This window comes from Homalodisca vitripennis, chromosome 3 (genome assembly GCF_021130785.1).
Source record: "Homalodisca vitripennis isolate AUS2020 chromosome 3, UT_GWSS_2.1, whole genome shotgun sequence".
Lineage (NCBI taxonomy): Eukaryota > Metazoa > Arthropoda > Insecta > Hemiptera > Cicadellidae > Homalodisca > Homalodisca vitripennis.
The window spans coordinates 196077624-196100252 of NC_060209.1; the positions used below are offsets into that span (position 1 = coordinate 196077624).

Here is a 22629-nt window from a genome sequence, read left to right on the forward strand (position 1 = left end):
ATTCTTTATCAAATCAAACAACAGACTCACTGGGGCAACAGCGGTGATGGTATCATGGGTACAATGAATCCTCAAAGCACTCCTGGCTACTACCCTGATCTGGTAGGGGTGAGTCCTCAAAGCACTCCTGGCTACTGACCTGATCTGGTAGGGGCGATTCCTCAAAGCACTCCTGGCTACTACCCTGATCTGGTAGGGGTGAGTCCTCAAAGCACTCCTGGCTACTAACCTGATCTGGTAGGGGTGAGGCATCAAAGCACTCCTGGCTACTGGCCTGATCTGGTAGGGGTAAGGCATCAAAGCACTCCTGGCTACTGATCTGATCTGGTAGGGGTGAGTCCTCAAAGCACTCCTGGCTACTGACCTGATCTGGTAGGGGTGAGTCCTCAAAGCACTCCTGGCTACTGACCTGATCTGGTATGGGGTGAGGCATCAAAGCACTCCTGGCTACTGACCTGATCTGGTAGGGGTGATTCCTCAAAGCACTCCTGGCTACTGACCTGATCTGGTAGGGGTGAGTCCTCAAAGCACTCCTGGCTACTGACCTGATCATGGTACAATGAGACCACAAAGCACTCCTGGCTACTAACCTGATCTGGTAGGGGTGAGGCATCAAAGCACTCCTGGCTACTGACCTGATCTGGTAGGGGTGAGGCATCAAAGCACTCCTGGCTACTGACCTGATCTGGTAGGGGTGAGGCATCAAAGCACTCCTGGCTACTAACCTGATCTGGTAGGGGAACAGTTTGAGCAGAACCCATATCTGGTCGGCCACACAGCAGTTGGAGTCCAGGTGGGACAGTGTGGGCAGGATCACTGTGTCCAGCAGGGAGATGGTATCATGGTACAATGAGTCTTTCGTCGGTGGTGGCAGGTGTGCATCCACATTGTCCTGTAAATATAAACATAAACTTAGTGAAAATATCTACAACCCACTGTTATCTTATCTGCGGAAAACAGCTGATTTTTATACAGAACATGAAAGATTTCCTAGCCCTCCATTTAGTTAATTTTCTACAACACCAAATCTGCACAAGTATGAATTAATTTTTGCTTTTATTTTATTGTGTTTAATAATAAAATTGTGTTCTTTCAAATAAAATTAGTAGTTTTTATGTATAGAAAAATGTTACATTCCTCATCCAGAAAGAAGTTCTTCCATGCTGACATGAAGATCATACTTGACTTCCCCTCTTACATAAAATAGAATTCTACTCAGAAAATTCAGTGTAGCTTTAAAATGCTATCACATTTACGAGGGTTATCCAGAAAGTATTAAATATTCAGTGATTATTTTTTATCTATGGTAGCTATTGTTATCAGATTCAGCATGCACTAATTCTGTACCTTAAATAACCTAAACCCTAACTTTATCTATTAAAAATAAAATATTTAGGAAAAACACCCGAAAATTTTGGGAATAACTGAAATTCAATAAATAAATTTCAATAATTTTATTAAATTCAATACTGTTTGTACTCAAAATGTTTTATTTTTTCTTAAAGTAATTCTTAAAACATCCTATACAAAATGGCAGCCGTTTAAATATACCATTTTGTAATGAATAAAGCTTATGAAGTGTGATTTGTGAGATTATGATCTAATAATAAACACCTTTAAAATGATATACTGTATATATGCTTACATTTAAGTTTTCCAAGACATTTCCAATGGCCCATTTCTCTAATGTAAGCTGTGGTGGTTACTGCATCAATTGGGCTGGCTCATATAATTTCAAAGCATTTGGATAGTCAAAATTGAAAAAATGAATATACATATAAGGCCACTGCCATTTTCAACAGTCTACCGTGGTTCAATATATCGTACTGAGGCAAGTAATTTTATAAGCCAACAAAATTTTGAAACAATAATTATATCTTGTCTCTTCTAGCTCTATTCAGTTATTCAACCCTACTGTGGTCGTACTTAGCTCATAAAAGTAGTATACCTGCTCAAGAGACGCTTTGAGAACCCGGATGACCTTGTAGACGAGGACAAGGTCGTGGTGTAGTGATGGTCCCAGGGCGTACAGCATTGGTATGACGACAGACCGCAGCTCCAAGAATGTGTTGGCAGGTTTCGGAGCTTGGCGGCTGGCTGGCGGGGGACACACCCTACCCGTAACCTTGGGACCCAATCCGCTATTCCTGTCACACACATCAAACACTCAGTATCAGATATATCAAAATCTGAAAGTATCAGAAATCTTATTCATTAATTGCATTTTGGACTGCCTTGTCATTCCTTGCATTAAAAAGGCGAATAACAAACTGAACTTCACAGTCGATAGGATTATCAACTGTTTTAATCATTGAACCCCTTCAAGAGCTGACTATTCACTTTTAGTGCTACACACTTATATGATTTTTGCAAGTATATGTTGAAAGTAAGTAATTACATAAAAATTACTAAAACGGTACTACGTATTATGCATCTTTTTCTACAGAACAATAATAATTAAAATTACTTACCAATGCGTGTGTGTTAAAAACATATTGATTTTAGAACAAATTTACTGTCTGATTTTTTACATTTAATATGGAATAGCACTTGACTAAAAAAATCACTGGAATAAAAAACATGTAATGAACTCAAATCTATTAACCCTTTGGACGCCAACGTCCGGTTGATCGGACCGTCGAAGTACGGGCGAAAAGCACCAACGTCTGATTGATCAGCCGTTCGAGAAAAACATCTTTTAATAGTTATTTTTTAACTTGAAAAGTCTGTTTAAACTTTGTAGGACTATTTTAGAAGTAAATAAGACTATCTGTAATCAATTTTGTTCAATTTAGTATCCACCCATTGTGTTTCCCTAAACACACATGTTAGAAGTGATGGGGACAAATGTATATATATTTGTAAATAATTATTTTGTTGACAAAGATTTTCTTTGAAGAAAATCTATGATATAGACTTATAGTAGTGAGAAGATGCTCTCATTTTAATACTATGTAAGTATGTGCAAACGTATTTCCTACTGTAAAATTAATTCTAGTTATAGTATATTTTTTCTAACATCAACACTAATTAAAAGTATTTTTTGTGAAACTATTTTTCAACTTTCAATTCTGAATTTTTGTGAGCAGTCTTAGATATAATATCTGTAACGAATAAAAATATCACCGATAGGTAAAAAGATTTTTTTTTTTCGTACCGATATTTTGGCCTGAAGTGAAATTTTTATGTAAACAAATGTTTTGGTTAGGCATTACCACATCATAAACAATGTAGTTCCATTCTAAATGCTATTTATAATAACGGTACTTTGGGATTATACCGACCACACCCAGACATGAATCGTTATTTCACATTTCGTTTCTACTGATTACTAGATTAGCGTAGAACAATATTTCGTCAATATAAAACAGGAATTGTCTTATCGCAAACACCTCCCCATCCTCAGACAGAGGTCAAAGTCGAGCGTCTAGTAGATAACGTGATTGCAGAGTCTCGCCGCCCGTTCAGCTGGTGCATCGCTTTGTTGTACTTCCGTGTTTTACCTCTACATTTCTCCAAACACAAAAATTCAACAAAAACAAACATTTACCAAACTAAACTTTTTATTAAAAAAAACACTCAAAACTTGTTTTTATTCTTGATCACATTCCGCCACCCAAAATGCGAGTGCCTCCGGCCATCAGCGCGGGGCAGCACCGAAGGCAAATGTACCGTGCAAATCACGTGATGCCGCGCGGCCTGCCGTAATCAGGATTCTCGAGAAAGATAAGATAACAGCGACAACAATACCGATCACAATACCTGGAAATGCTTGTAAGTTTGTAATTTTGTAATTGAAGAGTTGTTTTTTCGTTCTATCATGTTTGTTTCTATAAATTTCTATTTTTGTGTTCTTCATACTGGTGTGGTCGGTATAATCCCAAAGTACCTAATAACACTATTCGATAGCGCATATAATTTCCTACAAATAAAAAAATAAACATTCAATTAACATAAAAACTAAGGATAATACAGAGCAAAGCGTAATAGGTTACAAAAACGTCAAACAGGGCTGGCGGTTTTGGCTAGTGCAGTTGGTTCGGGCGCTAGCGTGACGGGTAGGGCGGCAGCCTTGGGCGTTGGCGTCCAAAGGGTTAATATAATAATATATACAACTTGGGCAATTACGTTTTATAAAAATGCATAAGCATCCACTAAAACCCCTAGAAAATCTGGCAAAGTCAAATAATAACTTCCGACAGGCAAAATTTATAGCCTCTGATTTTTGACCTCTTCATTGAATTGAAAAGGTTTCCCTCGCAGACCCTCTTTAAGGAGTCCAAACAGATGGAAGTCTGATGAACTAAGGTGAGGGCTGTTGAGGGATGTGAGAGGATATCCCACCCCAGTTTCAGATGTATTTCTAATTTGAAGCCGGGTTTCTTTGTGAGCATCCATGAGTAGTCTGGGCACCCATCTCGCACAGGTTTCCTTGTACTGCAACTTGCTGTGAATAACTTTATGGACAGTTCCAACACTCGCGTTTATTTCTAAGCTTATCAGTTCAACAGTGATACGCCTATTGTTCCGAATCAACGCGTTCATCCAAAATTCAAGAGAAGAAGTCCCAATTTCGACCGGTTTTCCATTGCATTGCTCGTCAGGGAACGGCTACTTTGAAACTATATGCCCGTTTGTAAACGTTTGATCAATTCAAACAATTGTCTCTGTACACTACAAATTCTTTGTGCATTTTACAACCTATCTCACCTTCCATGATTAAAAATCTGATCACAGCTCGTTGCTCTTCCACAGTGCGATTCTCAAGCGAACTCGTCACTGTTAACTGAGTAAATTTGAGGCTAACTGATCAGATGTCATTGTAAGGTTGCCAACTTTGTGCCTTGAAATTTTCATTCTGATCAATTTAGCAGTTTTTGAGCAGAAATAATTTGTCTCGTTACTACTGAATGACCCTCGTATTGTTCGAACAAAAATATGAGATTCCAAACTTTACTCCCTGCAAGAAAACTATTTTCATTCATGTACAGTTACAGTAAGCTTGGGTTCAATCTTAAAATGTTACAGTTGAGATTTTAACTATACAAAATGTACTCACTTCCTGTAGACAGGCTCGATGAGAGAGTGCAATAAGCGACACATGGCCAGGGCTATCGGTGGTTGGTCCATGACACAGAAGTCTGGCAGGCGACGACTGAGCACCTGACAGGTGTGCCAGTCTCCCACCTCCAACAGCGCTTCGCACAGGCCGAACTTCTGGTTCCTCTCGTACTGTGGGCAACAACAAATTGTGAGGAAAAATCTAACATGCATGGTGGCTAGTCCATGACACAGAAGTCTGGCAGGCAAAGCTGAGCACCTGACAGTTGTGCCAGTCTCCCACCTCCAACAGCGCTTCGCACAGGCCAAACTTCTGGTTCCTCTCGTACTGTGGGCAATAACAAATTGTGAGGAAAAATCTAACATACATGGTGGCTAGTCCATGACACAGAAGTCTGGCAGGCAAAGCTGAGCACCTGACAGTTGTGCCAGTCTCCCACCTCCAACAGCGCTTCGCACAGGCCAAACTTCTGGTTCCTCTCGTACTGTGGGCAATAACAAATTGTGAGGAAAAATCTAACATATATGGTGGCTAGTCCATGACACAGAAGTCTGGCAGGCAAAGCTGAGCACCTGACAGTTGTGCCAGTCTCCCACCTCCAACAGCGCTTCGCACAGGCCAAACTTCTGGTTCCTCTCGTACTGTGGGCAATAACAAATTGTGAGGAAAAATCTAACATACATGGTGGCTAGTCCATGACACAGAAGTCTGGCAGGCAAAGCTGAGCACCTGACAGTTGTGCCAGTCTCCCACCTCCAACAGCGCTTCGCACAGGCCGAACTTCTGGTTCCTCTCGTACTGTGGGCAATAACAAATTGTGAGGAAAAATCTAACATGCATGGTGGCTAGTCCATGACACAGAAGTCTGGCAGGCAAAGCTGAGCACCTGACAGTTGTGCCAGTCTCCCACCTCCAACAGCGCTTCGCACAGGCCGAACTTCTGGTTCCTCTCGTACTGTGGGCAATAACAAATTGTGAGGAAAAATCTAACATACATGGTGGCTAGTCCATGACACAGAAGTCTGGCAGGCAAAGCTGAGCACCTGACAGTTGTGCCAGTCTCCCACCTCCAACAGCGCTTCGCACAGGCCAAACTTCTGGTTCCTCTCGTACTGTGGGCAATAACAAATTGTGAGGAAAAATCTAACATACATGGTGGCTAGTCCATGACACAGAAGTCTGGCAGGCAAAGCTGAGCACCTGACAGTTGTGCCAGTCTCCCACCTCCAACAGCGCTTCGCACAGGCCAAACTTCTGGTTCCTCTCGTACTGTGGGCAATAACAAATTGTGAGGAAAAATCTAACATACATGGTGGCTAGTCCATGACACAGAAGTCTGGCAGGCAAAGCTGAGCACCTGACAGTTGTGCCAGTCTCCCACCTCCAACAGCGCTTCGCACAGGCCGAACTTCTGGTTCCTCTCGTACTGTGGGCAATAACAAATTGTGAGGAAAAATCTAACATACATGGTGGCTGGTCCATGACACAGAAGTCTGGCAGGCAAAGCTGAGCACCTGACAGTTGTGCCAGTCTCCCACCTCCAACAGCGCTTCGCACAGGCCAAACTTCTGGTTCCTCTCGTACTGTGGGCAATAACAAATTGTGAGGAAAAATCTAACATACATGGTGGCTAGTCCATGACACAGAAGTCTGGCAGGCAAAGCTGAGCACCTGACAGTTGTGCCAGTCTCCCACCTCCAACAGCGCTTCGCACAGGCCGAACTTCTGGTTCCTCTCTCGTACTGTGGGCAATAACAAATTGTGAGGAAAAATCTAACATACATGGTGGCTGGTCCATGACACAGAAGTCTGGCAGGCAAAGACTGAGCACCTGACAGTTGTGCCAGTCTCCCACCTCCAACAGCGCTTCGCACAGGCCGAACTTCTGGTTCCTCTCGTACTGTGGGCAATAACAAATTGTGAGGAAAAATCTAACATACATGGTGGCTGGTCCATGACACAGAAGTCTGGCAGGCAAAGCTGAGCACCTGACAGTTGGGCCAGTCTCCCACCTCCAACAGCGCTTCGCACAGGCCGAACTTCTGGTTCCTCTCGTACTGTGGGCAATAACAAATTGTGAGGACAAATCTAACATACATGGTGGCTGGTCCATGACACAGAAGTCTGGCAGGCAAAGCTGAGCACCTGACAGTTGTGCCAGTCTCCCACCACCAACAGCGCTTCGCACAGGCCAAACTTCTGGTTCCTCTCGTACTGTGGGCAATAACAAATTGTGAGGAAAAATCTAACACACATGGTGGCTGGTCCATGACACAGAAGTCTGGCAGGCAAAGCTGAGCACCTGACAGTTGTGCCAGTCTCCCACCTCCAACAGCGCTTCGCACAGGCCGAACTTCTGGTTCCTCTCGTACTGTGGGCAATAACAAATTGTGAGGAAAAATCTAACATACATGGTGGCTGGTCCATGACACAGAAGTCTGGCAGGCAAAGCTGAGCACCTGACAGTTGTGCCAGTCTCCCTCCCACCTCCAAAAGCGCTTCGCACAGGCCAAACTTCTGGTTCCTCTCGTACTGTGGGCAATAACAAATTGTGAGGAAAAATCTAACATACATGGTGGCTAGTCCATGATGACATAGAAGTCTGGCAGGCAAAGCTGAGCACCTGACAGTTGTGCCAGTCTCCCACCTCCAACAGCGCTTCGCACAGGCCGAACTTCTGGTTCCTCTCGTACTGTGGGCAATAACAAATTGTGAGGAAAAATCTAACATACATGGTGGCTGGTCCATGACACAGAAGTCTGGCAGGCAAAGCTGAGCTCCTGACAGTTGTGCCAGTCTCCCACCTCCAACAGCGCTTCGCACAGCCGAACTTCTGGTTCCTCTCGTACTGTGGGCAATAACAAATTGTGAGGAAAAATCTAACATACATGGTGGCTGGTCCATGACACAGAAGTCTGGCAGGCGACGACTGAGCTCCTGACAGGTGTGCCAGTCTCCCACCTCCAACAGCGCTTCGCACAGGCCGAACTTCTGGTTCCTCTTGTACTGTGGGCTACTACAATTGGCTTGGTACGCAATTTTGTTTAACTAAATGAGAAAGGGACACTGCTATTATAACGCAGCTATGGATAAGAATTAATTCAATGCAAATATCGAGTTAAGCTCCATTTCACCATCCGCTTAGTGCAGCATCTGAAATCTGACATTGGTACAGATTGATTTCTGGAATATACCATGTCTATCTGAACAGATTAACAAAAAAATGGGTAACAAAGATGTTATAAACAAACTCTGCATCATTTCAACATCAGAGTCAACTGGGCTGAAAAAATGTTAATCTACTAACTCAACATTTGTTCTGCTATTAAGGCAACTGAGTTTATCAGGAATATTTCGTTCTAATATTATCTCCTTTAACAGTAGCATGTGGAAGTAGGCCTACTTATTATTGCCTATAATTCTGCAATAGAATTGGAAACAAAACTAACTCCAGTACCCAATCTATGCAATTAATAAATTCTCTTACCTTATAACTATCGTCCTCCTTTTCTTCAGGTTGCTCCTCCTTCTCCTTGTCGGTTTTGGTCGACACGACATTCAGCTTTCTCACATACTCTTTGGCGTCCTTCATCTCCTTCTCCCAATCTCTGGTGATCACTTTGTCGTCTGGACTCAACTGTGAATAACTAAACCGTATTAACTCTGGAATTTTTAAATAAAAAATAATAACTTGCGTAATGGTAACAACTCTCCATAGAAGAAGAACGGTAACAACACTGTGGCTTGGTGTATTATAAAGAAAATAAAAACAATATATTCAATTAAAATGATACGCATTTCAGTTGTAACATTTGTAAATATTTTACCACTTATCTCCGTTTTCCAGTACACACACAAAAATAAAGTTTTTTTTCCCTTGGGGCGGCCTACTGCCATGCACTTAAGCCTTGAGGGTTTTTTGCGCACCCCGGAAACACACCATGAGGCCCACCAGTCTACAATTTCAGCAGTTCCAAAAACCGCCGAAAACAACCTATCAAGTCCTCCTGGGAAAATTCACCACCCCTGTCCAAACTACCAAAGATGGCATACCGCTCTCTTGCTATTGCGGGGCAATCAAAGAGCAGGTGCTCAGCAGTTTCCTCCTGCTCATTACACCTTCTGCAGAGTGGATCCTTCTGAAGGATGCCGACTCTGTGAAGATGCTTCCTCAGGTGACCATGCTCCGTAATGAGACCAATAACCTTAGAAGACATTGATCTGTTTAATGAGAGAAGGTCCGAAGCCACCCTGGAGGAAGGTGACTGTAATACCATTCTACTCATTCTCAAACCCGGATGCAACCTCCACCTTCTCTCATGCTCCGCGCGAATCCATTTCGAGACAACCCTAGAGGATTCACACCTTAAATCAGTTAAAACCCAAAATAAAGTTTAAAAATCAATTGCTTACAATTAAATTTAAATTATAATTTTGCTGTAATTATTACGTACAGTGTAGATGCCAGAGTAAATAATGTAGTTACTCACCCAGGTGTAAATGTCATCGAGCGCGATGACCCTGTATTGAAGCATGAGTGCTGTGACGATGTACAGTGAGTGTGGTATCGGGTCACTCTGGTAGAACGAGAACTTGAACGCAAGAACTTCACTCAGGATCTTCGGGTCAGGCATGTACTGCTGTATTAGTGGGATGAAGAACTCCACCTGTTCCGGCCTCTGCTCGAAAGAATCCAACATTACATCCAAGACTCGGTTTGGATCCAAGTTGAAGCAACCTGAAGCACATATTAAGTTAAACTCCAACATGTATCATTCTTACCATAAGACATAAAAACTCCACTTGATCCACACACTCTGCTCTAATGAGTTTAATAGTGTAACACAGTATCTGGTTTGGATCCAAGTTGAAGCAACCTGAAGCACATATTAAGTTAAACTCCAACATGTATCATTCTTACCATAAGACATAAAAACTCCACTTGATCCACACACTCTGCTCTAATGAGTTTAATAGTGTAACACAGTATCTGGTTTGGATCCGAGTTGAAACCAAGACAGATGTTAAAAATAATTAAAACAGGATTTTTTTTTATTTAAGTCTTCTGGAGTTATTTGGGTGAATGAATAATTCACTGAAGCTTTACTTAACATATGCCCTTCCATTAATTTTCCAAGAATTAATTTGCTAGATGACGGTTTCATTAAGATCGTATTTATAAAAAAATGCTTTAGTGCTCTTGACAATAGATGTATGTACGCTTGTTAATTGTCTAGCTTGTTTGGTCTGTACACAATACTGATTACCACAGCTCTATTTTAATAATGAAGGACATTTAGTATAAGTAGTGTTCTAAAACTAAAGATACAACATTCTAGAAAACCAGAGAGGAGTTCACTGCACTGCTGTATGAAGAAAAGATTGACTAGTTCACTTCTAATGTGATTGTCTGAAACCCATTCACATTAAGGCCTATTACTGTCCGATATCTGGGTACAGTTTTATTTATTTTTAAGTTGTAAATTATCGAAACTCCTGTAAATTAAAAAATGTTTGCTGTATAACATTAGTTACACAGCTTAATAATACATTTATATCTATACCAATAAAAATAGATATTATTATAAAATGTTTTTAAGGAGAGGCTGATCCCTTTTTAAGCCCTATTCTGTCCGTCCTCGTGGGCCACTGGCCTGTGCAAGGATCTTATGAAACAGAATAAAGGGCAGTATCAATAAAGTACAAGGTAAATGGTACTGATAAACGTGCTTCAGTCACAGACAAGATACGAATCTGCGCTATCTCTAACTCAAACATCCCGTCATCAAAATTGGTTCTATAATCCAATTTCGTCAACATCCTGACTTAGTTCTATAATCAGTTTGGCATAACCCTCACTTTTTTCTCTGAACAGATAGAGATTTGACTTACCGATTAGAGACTTGATTATTTCCAAAATATTGCTTGGAGTCACATTTCCGGAGATGTCCTGGTTCAGCTCCGTGATCAGTTTGGCGTAACCCTCACTTTCTTCTCTGAAGAGATTGAACTTTCTCTGTTTGTAACTGCAATTAGAATGGTAATATTAAAAAAAAACTATCACTTCATGAGGACAACATAACTTGAATTGTGATTGACCATAACTTACATGATGTAAAAATGAAACTGCTACATCACATGGTGAATTGTGTCCAAAGGATGTCCTTTCAAAGCAAATTTTTGTCTTTTGCAAGTTTTTTTTTTTTTTTAGGACAAGAAGCTTATAAATTGCACTTAGTCCTGTAAGGACCTTTGCGCTGCTTCCGGAGTGATAGGATATTCAGGATGGGTAAGGTTAGGGAGTAGGGGCTGCCTCCTATCGAGATCCATGAGGAAGAATTAGGGCACTACATCTCAAAGTCATCCCGGAAGAAGGGAGGCCAGCTCTGAACCAGCCTCTCCAGTCAAAGTAGGCAGGGGGTGACACACCCTTGTTGAGGTTAACAAGAGCCTCTGAGGTAAGGGAACAAACCCCACCAACTCCAACAGCCATCTTCCACAGTAGACTAGACCTATTGAATTACCCATGAACTCCAGAATCTCAACATTTGCGGTTAGTGATGTGCCACTACTGGACATCCATAAGGTTGCCCAGATTGAAGTGGCACATCGGTTTTTGCTGTGCCCAGTGGTGGGTTCAACTGGTAGGTATAAACCAGCCAGAAGTGATCCCTGCTGGGTATCTTTTGCAAGCTTGCATTCATTGAAGTATTGAGCATCTTTTGTAATTTATAGTTAATGATGTGTTGTAATCTGCATTATGCAATGTTTGTACCTTCAGCCAATATTAAACAGATAAAGAGTTGTTTTTACGTAGGCTACCTTAAACTAATTACTGAGATTACAAACAAGAAAAGTATAATAAGTATAAATCAATAATATCATACTTACTATAGTTTGGTTTTCACTTTTATAAACTTCGTGTAGAAGTTACGATTACTCAAAATTTTGAACTCTTGGAGTGTGTCAATTTCTAGTCGTTCCTTTAGAAGTTTGTCTGTAAAAATCTGAAACAAGATGAAAATTGTTAAATGCAATTAACTCAACAAAGGCAGCAATCGTTTTAACACTTAAGCAACCAAGTGACTCGGTGTCTGGTAATAAGAGAGTCATTACAAACCGCTAATGTGCCCTTTGGTAGTGGACATAACAAAAACAAACTGAGCCAAAACTATACAGTAAGGTCTAAAAGTTGAATGCAGCATTTGTAATAAATCTAAATTTGACACATTGTAATTTTTAACAGAAAATTTAACTATCATAATATTTCTATTATGTGCTCAACACAGTGATCTGATATACTGACAACATGAAACAAACAACGCAATTTTACAAAGCTTTATTTTCATGTCGGACAGTAGAACATAAGAATATCCCAACAACATTTATAGACTTCTAATCAAACACCTAACCAAAAATAAGACTGCAAATAAAATCTGTGTTACATCACCGATCACACACTAACGCTCTCCTCTAACCATCTTTACTTTGTAATCTTGGCGAAACGTTCTATCAAACCAATTAGAAATAATTTTTTAATTAAATTTTTAACTTGATATTATTTATAAAAGGTTAGGTTAGATTGTAATCAGTAATTACAGCACATATAAATTAATTTCATAACTATAAAGTTTATAACTGTATTACAGAAATGGACACTAAAATAAAAAATAAAAATTGATAAAATACGTGAAGAGAGAACAAGGCGAAATTTTAACTAAAACAATACATTAAAAATATATTATTCATTTAATTTGTACAAACAGCGACAGCCTAATGAAATCTCAATAAAGATTGAATAAAAATAAAATTGCTCCACCAGGACACAAACCGATCATCATCGTTTGAAACAAAAAATGTCATATAAACATAGGTTGAGAAATGTCTAATTTAGCCACTTAGCCATTATGTAATTTTTAAAAAAAAGTTATAATCTCTAAAACAAGGTAAGAAAAAGAGACTAATTTTGGTACATAGGTCAAAATAGATAAGAGAAACATTTAAAAAGTGGCAATTTTCTTTAATATAAAAAAGATGGTGAAAATGTTTTAAACCAAGTAAAAAAAAAATAAAAAACCGTTATAAAAAGTTTACACTAGACTCCAAGCATTTGAACGATTTTATTACAATTCCAACGGTACTTGTTTCAACAAAATCCGTCAATGCATAAGTGAGCACAACCACTTTAAAGATACGCTTGCACAAACGTGAAGCGCCATACATGTCACAGTAGAGAGGTATTATTTGTGTGTGTGATTGAATAAAACAAAACAAAAACACATGTTTACCTTCTCTGAGGACTTGACGATGTAGCCGAGTACAGCCCTGGCGTCAGTCATAGATTCCAAGCTGCTTGACTCGGCATCTATCACATTAACTGTATCCAGGACTATGGATACCATATCCTTGTGGTATGTCTGGAACAACAACAACAAAATCTCATTTTAAGCTACATTTAAGAAAAAAATTTAAGTTTTAAATATGTGACCATTGAATCACAAAATATTGCCAATAAATCTTATAAGTTAAGCAGGTAAAAGTGATAAAATAGCCACCTAAATGTTGGAATCTACACAATAGTAAATATTTATTGGTCACATAGAGACAGCAGTCATCAAATAATATTAAAAAATTGTGGAACTCAAATAGTGTGCATTTTAAAATTTCTTATTGGTAACCCTGGAATTGGCGGTCATTTTTCTCCCAGTTACACAATACAAGAAAGTGTTTAAAAGGTGTTAATTTTACAATTAACATTATTAGCTTTTACACCAGAACTTCAATTTTTGGTTGCCAGAATGCTATATATTTTTCTTTGCATACCGCCATGCCATGAGAACCCTATGGTAACCTACATCACTGGACATCACCAATTATCCTAAGTCCACATTTTCAAGATAAAGTACATCCTCTTGACCACTTGACCTTCGAAATCTGCTATTCCCCCATTGTCTGAGAATAGCAAAATTTAGCAGCAGTCAATTGTTTGGTTTAGCAATTGACCTGACAGATGAGTGGATAGTAACAAAAATAGAAAGATAATTAATAGGTAAAAGAAAATCTTTCGTCACTGAATGTAGATGACCTTCAACAAGCCCATTACACATAGACAATAGGTTGTTATGATGGAGAGATAAGCATAAGGCATACGATTCAACAATGGTACAGTTATTACTTCATCAAATACACTGCTTTCTTACCCCCCCACCCCCCCCCCCCCCCACCCCCCCCCCCCCCCACCCCCCCCCCCCCCCACCCCCCCCCCCCCCCACCCCCCCCCCCCCCCACCCCCCCCCCCCAAATTAGTTGTACAACATTTATGGTTACCAAAGTTGAATGAAACGATCGCCGCACCTTAGCCAATCTTGCGACCGGCATCGCGCCATCCAAGTAAGTTCGGCTAAGAAAAACAGCGCAACTGGTGGCTCGACCGGCTGCACAATCTACAGCAGTCAAAGGGTTAAGAGAGGACAAAATTTAAGATATCCAAGTTCCTCAGTTACAATTTCTTACGCTAGAGTTATTTTCAGTAGAAAATGCTTTGAAAGATCTACTTAATTATTTTGCATACTACGAAAGTAACACTCAATTTTCATTAAAGTAGCACAGTTAGGGCAGTTCATGTGTTGGTTACTATTAACTGTATTTCTGTTCTTTCATATACATATAGTAATATATTTACCAAAGCGTTGCTGATGTTTTGAACATTTTAGTAGCTTTTGTAATGGTTTTGTAACTTAGCCCAGATGCTAACGTTTATTTGTTGTTATCGTTGTTGATACATACATGTATTTTTTATCAATTAATTTTCAGTATTTTCGAAGAAATGTACATTCAAGGATAAAGCCAACTCTATTATTTATAAAAGATGCTTCCAAAATCACTGAAGACTTATTTACACATATTTACATACATATAGAAAGAAGCTATATAATGGCACTAGATGTGAAGGCACTGTGATGGAACGTTAGTGTTGTATGTTGCCTAGTCAAGATTGTTATAGTGTTGTTGATTTGCATTGTTTCCAACATTAAATTGTTAAGTGCCAAATTAGAAACACTCTAAATATATTTTAGTAAATGGACGACTGTGTGAAAAGTTTATTAATAAAATAAACAATATCAAGTGTGTGTTTTATTACCAAACGTAATTTTTATTGTATAATTTAAAATAAGGTATAGCTCGCACGTAATATAACGCCATAATCATTCATTGAGTTGTATACTTAGCACTTTAGCCAGTCAAAATTGCCATTTTGTCATGCAGGAGGGGTGAATGAGGTAAAATTAGTATCACATCAATTTTATTTTTTTATAAATTTACTCAAATTTCCACTGTTTGAATTCTTTAGTTACTCTTATGTCATTAGTTGTTTCTGGTGCTTGAATCACTATTGCTATACACCGTCAATTTTTATTAACAAGGTCTAGATATGATGTGTTGCCACGTCTATTGTAGGATGTTCAGTGGAGAATTTCAATGATAATGTCGGGTCTGTCGAGGAGGGCGGGCTCCACTTCGAGAGCTTGCTGTAGGTAGCTCACCAGTGGGGTGGGCAGTGAGGGGGTAGAATGGTGGACTGTCACCCAAGGTTCGCCCTCCACCACTCTGTCCCCCTGGTGCTTCCAGACCTCCACCCCCACTGTGAGGTCTATAGTGTCTCCTGTCTTCCGTCGTCCTGCTCCGAGCTCTAGACATACCTGACCTATGATCCAAGCATTCACCTCCTCCACCCACCCTGTAACATGGGTAGTGCCTTAGTTCAGTTATACCCACTTGAAGTCAGTGGTTTAAACATTATTGGTTATCAAAATAATGTCTACAGTGTACTATAAAATTATATAAATATCATTCATTGCACTTCCTTAACTTTTTTTAATATCCATTGATTTTCTCTTGCTATTTATTCTAATTTTTTCCCTTTAATCATAGCACTTAGACTCCAGAAAAATAAAGTTTATCGAAAACATTCCAACAACCGACATTAAATAAATAACAAAATAACAACTAATGCGGACCAAGAAACAAGTTATTTCATCACACAGTAAAACAAAGTCTCCTTGTAAGTAATTTTGAAATTAATGGGAAAGAACAGCAAACAGTAACTTTATGGCTCTGGAAGTATACAATATATGAAAGTTTCAAAAGGTTCACACCTGACGACTGAGCTCTGAGCTGTGTGGTGTACAGAGCTGTTGGTAACACTGGCTGTCCCTGAACTAGTCTATTGGCCACACTGTCCTCCACACCTTGCTGCACCAACATTCTACGAAACCGTTCCATTGCTGAGCCATCCTTTATCACTTGACGTATCAGGTCTTCTCCATTCCCAGCATAGCCTGTCATTTCTAGCAGGTTGGCTCCTGAAAGTTGGATAATCAAGATTACAAATCAAAATAGAAACATTTCCTCTTGCGTACTTTGTTTCTGAAACAAAATTTGTTAAAATAAAGTTTACTCGTAAGTATTAATACAGGAAAAGTTGGTTATTGATTCGTTTTATTCATAATATTTTGAAAATGAAATAGTATAATGAAAACCACTTGTAGCAGTATTCAACATAAAAGTAGACCAAATTATGTATCACAGCACTATATTTACGTTTGACAAAATAAGTTATTACATAGTTCCAGCATGTATAATGCAAGACATAAAAAATAAATTATAACAAAACAAAGTATTTACATAGTCAAAAATGCTAGATGTGGTTCGGTATCAATATATAAATAGAGCTGAGACAAGAAAGATGAAGGAATCATGTAACACTCATCGTGTATAATACGATTGATTGAACCAAGTAACTAAAATCTTATCCATAATATTCATACGCGATCAGCATACAGGGTGACAATTAAGTCTGGAACCTCTTTTTTAATTTTTTAACCACAATAGAAGGAAATACCAAAGTTCACACGTGCTTACTGGTGATAGTAACGCACACATCTGCCCAATTACCGACCGGATAATCCCTTTGGGGGATGGTCCACAAGGAGTCAGACAAAATTCTTAAATAGCAGCATAGGTCAAGTTTGGTATCAAATTAAAGGTCTTACTTAGCAAAGTACAATGCCGCAAACCGGACTTCAAAAGGTGGATTCATTCAGTAGATATAGCTATTTGAATTTTAAACCAATTGAACAATGTAAATTATTAAGTATTACAAGTAAACACCAATTTTTAAGTACCTGTGATGAAAGTAAGTGTTCAAAATGTTCCCCTCCCATCATCTGACAATGTAGTAATCGAAGCCAGGAATCAATAATTATTACCAATAACACAACTACTGTTAGAATGTGAAAGTGGCAGATTGAGTCATACACAGCATCCACAGAAACTTAACGTTTGGGAAGGTATTATAGGAAATCAAATTATGAGCTCATTATTTATCAATGGTAATTTAAATGGCGACTCGTATTTAGCAATGCTCCAAAATGAGATAATTCCTGCACTACAAGCTGCTCTTGGTCGACAATTTCAAAGAATTTATTTCCAATAAGATGGCGCGCCACCACACTTTGCTCTCCTTGTTAGAGAATACTTGGATACAATATTCCTTCACAGATGGATTGGAAGACGTGGTGCAGTAGAGTGGCCTGCTCGTTCCCCTAATTTATCTCAGCTGGATTTTTTTCTTTGGGGATACCTCAAAGATAAAGTTTATCGTACTAAAGCCTCGAGATTTGGCGCACCTAAGAAATCTCATAGTCCAAGAAGCTCAAGATATACCTCGTGACTACCTTCAAAATGCAGTGGATGGCTTTTAAAACCACCTAGGACATTGCCAGACGATGGGAGGGGAACATTTAGAACACTTACTTTCATCACAGGTACTTAAAAATTGGTGTGTTTACTTGTAATACTTAATAATTTACATTGTTCAATTGGTTTAAAATTCAAATAGCTATATCTACTGAATGAATCCACCTTTTGAAGTCCGGTTTGCGGCATTGTACTCTGCTAAGTAAGACCTTTAATTTGATATCAAACTTGACCTATGCTGCTATTTAAGAATTTTGTCTGACTCCTTGTGGACCGTCCCCCAAAGGGATTATCTGGTCGGTAATTGGGCAGATGTGTGCGTTACTATCACCAGTAATCACGTGTGAACTTTGGTATTTCTTTCTATTGTGGTTCAAAAATTAAAAAAGAGGTCCAGACTTAATTGTCACCCTGTATGTATAAATAAAGGTTTCAACATTTCTTTAACAGATTTATAATATTATAAATTGGGGTTATTTTTTTATCAGATTAAATAATCAGTTACATTTAAAAATAGCAAAAGGGTAGGAAATAACTCAAAAAAACATTAAGTGATTAAAGGTCGAAATGAAACAAGAGGAAAATTTTAAAACGCTAATTTTGACCTAATTCTGAATCGAAGCGTAACAGTGATCACCACATAAATATGTTTTAAAGTAACTGGAATTAAAAATAACTAAACAGTGTTTGGGTGACAAACCTAACACGGTGACCAGCCGAGCCACATCTGAAGACATGTTCCCGGCCAGACTCTTTACTGCCTCGGCCACTTCCAGGGCATTGCCAGCTGTTATGCCAAGTGGCTCGTCCATACGCGAGAGGACAACTCGCGAGCGTACACCAAGCTGGGCTGACACGCTGATCTGACAATATTGTAACATATTATTTCATTACCTGTGTTAATTAGTTTGTCTTAAGAATACACAATGCATATAGTTTCACAAGTAAAGTTTAATTTTCAAAATCATTACAGAAAAAAGAAAAAAAAGTACCAAACAAAATCATATACCTTGACAAATACTTCTTTCCAAAAAAACTTTTTTAATTAAACAGGTCAGATATAAACCTAAGTCGAGTATGTTCCATTTTATACGTTTGTAGACACGAAATAAAATTCTTTGTTTGAAGGTTATTTTTGACGATGGAAGGATTGTGAAGGAAACAGGATTTTTCCGGACATTTGCCATCGTTCAGTGAAACAAGAAAACAGTAACTCTACGTTTCGAGATCTGCAATCTGATCTCTTCTAGAATTCTATCTTCTAGAAGAGATCAGATCTCTTCTAGAAGAGATCAGATTGCAGATCTCGAAACGTAGTGTTACTGTTTTCTTGTTTCACTGAACGATGGCAAATGTCCGGAAAAATCCTGTTTCCTTCACACGAAATAAAAATTGCACAAGTGAGCAATTCTTTTACAAGTTACCAAATTCCATGTATTACCGTTGTTTGAAAATTTTAAAGAGTTTTGTACTTCTACTAATGATGGACTTTTGCAATAGTAGCATGGTCCTCAAGACTTTTGACAACTGTTAAGGAATATTCAGATTGCTAACCACAGGAAATATATAAAACGCAGAAGTTGTTCTGGAACTCTGTTTCAAGCTCAATCCTATTACAAGACCTAGGAATTGTCATAGGCGGCACATAAGCGCACCACTACCGAATTCTGTTGACAACTTCTAGTGACTAACTTCACTGAGACGTCCAGTTTTCATTGTCTTTGGTGGTAACCGATGTGATTTGTGACTTTTATAATATTCTTTTTTATTATTGTTCGATCATCATTCATTTTACAATGGACTATGAAGATTAAAATTCAAAATAGTCTCTTACTTAACACGTAAAAGGTTTCAGATGCATCAAATGTGCTACTGTATTGGGAAATACTTAAACACATTTATAAACAAACTTAATTTTAAATTCATGAGACATTAAAGTACAATCATAATTATTCTCTGGAAGTGGACTTACCAACTGCTTTGCCAAGGCTCGAGCTTTTTCAACAGTTTTGCAGAAAGCTGCTTTTCCAACCTTTACGTCCATAACTAAGAACTTTGCACCGGACGCTACCTTCTTGGAGATTATAGAAGCTGGACAAGCATTATGTACAGGTATTATAATTATTTTAGCAACTTCAGAAGAAAATATAGAAGGCGCAGTGGGGAGAGGATAAATAGAATTGAGCAGGAAGAATTACAAAATGTATGCACCTTCCAGGCAGGTGAATACACGAATGTGTATCCTGCCCTCTGCAGCTGTAATGCGTTTCTTCTTCTAGTTGATGTAGTTCATTCGAGTGAATTTGAATCCTAGACTTCCGTATGCAACGAAGATTTGAGTCCCAACACTACCTATAATACAAATCGATTCTGCACAAAGGTTCTTAAAAAGCCTCTGGAGGACTGTATTACTTTGAATGGTTTAAGTTATAAAAGTGAGTCTTCATTTAAATCTGTAAACTATTATTTTTCATGTTGTTATATTCATTATATTTAGACCTACGGAATGTATTCAACATGATTTTGGCTTCTTTTCAATATTTGCACCCAAACTCCATCTTCCCCTGTTGATGAGCAAGGTTTAATTTTTATGAGATAACTCATTACACAACCTTAGACCAGCCTTCTTTTTAATCATGTGTAGTTAGAATACGATTGATGTAGTATGCAACAAAAGTTATCACTACCTCAACACGTACTTTAAACTAGGTCCTTTATTAGGTACCTTTTTTATACTAGGTCATACACTACTTATGTCGAGATAATAACCTTACGAAACTGAAAAATCTTGAACATGCATTGCCCAAAAAGGGGTGATGTATGAAAATGTGTATTTGTTATTTTTACTACAAATATGAGGTTTTAAAATGATAGATTGCTTCCTCTTTGTGGTTTGAGAGTGGTAATTATTAACTCACAGACAATAAGTCCGACACAGTCCACAGTACAGGTGATGTCTCGCACGCCGTACAGAATCCGATCGGCAGGGCACAGCTGGGCGTTGGCGGCAGCGATGAAGCATCCTGCCTGTTCCAGAGCTTCCTCCATCGTCTTATAATCGATGTCCACTCTGAATCCTGCGTCAATCGTTTATGAAAATATTTACTAAGTTCTGTTGTAATAAAAAACAAAAACAACGCTTGAGCTATAACTGAAAGAACTTGAATTGTACGCCATGCCAGGTGAATTTTTTAGATCTCTGTTATAAAGTAACGAAAAATAATCACTTTATGGACCAACTTAAGTATCAAACACAGCTGTCACTCATGCAGCGTGATAACAACATACGTTGTTAGGAGCATTCCTTGTCCACTGACCTGGAATACTCTCCAGTTTGTCCAGAGTGCCTCCAGTGTGTTCCAGACTGCGTCCTGATATCATAGGAACCTGTTAAGACATCAGAATTATCCTTCAAATTTGCTTCACGTCTTCTATGTCATATCTCAAATTGTACAATTTTGTAGCAAAAAACTTAACTTAAATTGAATTGAATTGAATTTATTTCATGTCTTTAGGCCTTGTGAGCAATGGACACAGTCATCTTACAATTAATCAGTCAGCATAATATTATATACTAGCAGTAACTTATAAACTAAACACCAACAATGTTGAGTCAACACGAAAACAAATAATCAACAAGTCAATAACAAAAAATATAAAAAATCTATAAAATTGATAACAAGATAAAATCCAAAAATATAAAATTTAACAAGACAAAATCAACAAGATAGATCAAAACGAGATAAAATTTAGTAGATAAATAAAAATGTGGACTTTCTTAAGTTAAAAACTACAATCTACATTTTTACAAGTCAGGTACACATTGATTGAATAGAAAGGGTTTTTTACAAGCCAAATGAAAATAACCTGTTTGAATTTCTTTAAGTCTACAGAATTTGCCATACGACCGAGTTTATTAAAAAAGGTAATGGATAAATAACCAAAGTTCTTTTGAGTTTTGCTTAATCTACAGTAATCTTTGTCTAGTAAATGCCCTATTTCTAGTATTGTGAGAGTGCACATCACTCCTATGGACAAGATCATTTGAATTCTTCTTAACATAAACAAGACAGGTGTATATATAAAGATTTATTACTGTAAGAATGGATTCTTGTATAAATAAAGGTCTACCAACTAGCACTTCTGTCTGAGTTTGTTAAAATCCTAATTGCTTTCTTTTGTATTAGAAGAACACTCTATCAATTCCAACTCCGTTTCCCCAAAAAAGTAAGCCGTATAAGAGTATGCTGTTAAAAAAGGCAAAATAAGAGTTTTTTAAGTATTCTTTAGGTACAAAGTGTTTTCAGCTGTCTTAACAAAAATACAACTCTAGATAATCTAGAACAAACTTGGCTAATGTGATCTGACCATGTTAGTTTACTATCTAAGACAATTCCCAACAGTTTGACATTAGGTAAAAAAAAGTGCACTGATCGGGTTTGTAGTGCAAATAATATTTGTTGTGTCTTACATTCATTCAGAGCAAGTTCATTAGCCTGAAACCATGTCTTAGCCTCGAGGCAAGCCTCGTCAATAAACTTACATAAGTTAATGGTATTTTTGTCAGAGCTAAAACAGAGTAGAATCATCAGCATACAGAATGGCGTTGGCCTTAACATTTACAAGGGAGATCATTAATAACAATTAAGAATAACAAGGGTCCGAGTAACCGATCCCTGCGGCACGCCAAACTCGACCGAGCGATAGGCAGAAAGAACACCACCAACACAAACTCTCTGCCCACGCTCAGCCAGGTATGATTTTAAAAGCGCCAATTCAGGTTGTTTTATGCCATAAAAAGATAATTT

At 38.4% G+C, this 22629-nt stretch overlaps 2 protein-coding genes across 8 annotated transcripts in view; both read right to left on the minus strand.

The window, feature by feature from the left end:
- Nucleotides 1-13473, minus strand: part of LOC124357980 (THO complex subunit 2) — a 51630-nt gene extending 38157 nt beyond the window's left edge. For 4 of the 5 annotated variants that reach the window (XM_046810154.1, XM_046810152.1, XM_046810151.1 and 1 more), the window contains exons 1-8: nt 13351-13473; nt 11954-12069; nt 10955-11088; nt 9553-9800; nt 8550-8699; nt 5060-5232; nt 1949-2147; nt 726-892 (exon numbers count right to left, since the gene is read on the minus strand). In XM_046810154.1, the coding sequence (XP_046666110.1) occupies nt 726-892; nt 1949-2147; nt 5060-5232; nt 8550-8699; nt 9553-9800; nt 10955-11088; nt 11954-12069; nt 13351-13464 (1301 nt within the window). In that variant the 5' untranslated portion in view covers nt 13465-13473. Of the gene's footprint in view, nt 1-725; nt 893-1948; nt 2148-5059; nt 5233-7999; nt 8069-8549; nt 8700-9552; nt 9801-10954; nt 11089-11953; nt 12070-13350 lie in introns of all 5 variants that reach the window. The other variant, XM_046810150.1, reaches the window with a different exon arrangement.
- Nucleotides 13474-15352: 1879 nt separating this feature from the next.
- LOC124357981 (thymidine phosphorylase-like) overlaps nt 15353-22629 on the minus strand; it is a 51689-nt gene continuing 44412 nt past the window's right edge. For all 3 annotated transcript variants that reach the window (XM_046810155.1, XM_046810157.1, XM_046810156.1), the window contains exons 5-10: nt 21139-21208; nt 20740-20898; nt 19794-19912; nt 18522-18684; nt 16219-16425; nt 15353-15800 (exon numbers count right to left, since the gene is read on the minus strand). In XM_046810155.1, the coding sequence (XP_046666111.1) occupies nt 15526-15800; nt 16219-16425; nt 18522-18684; nt 19794-19912; nt 20740-20898; nt 21139-21208 (993 nt within the window). In that variant the 3' untranslated portion in view covers nt 15353-15525. The remainder of the gene's footprint in view (nt 15801-16218; nt 16426-18521; nt 18685-19793; nt 19913-20739; nt 20899-21138; nt 21209-22629) is intronic.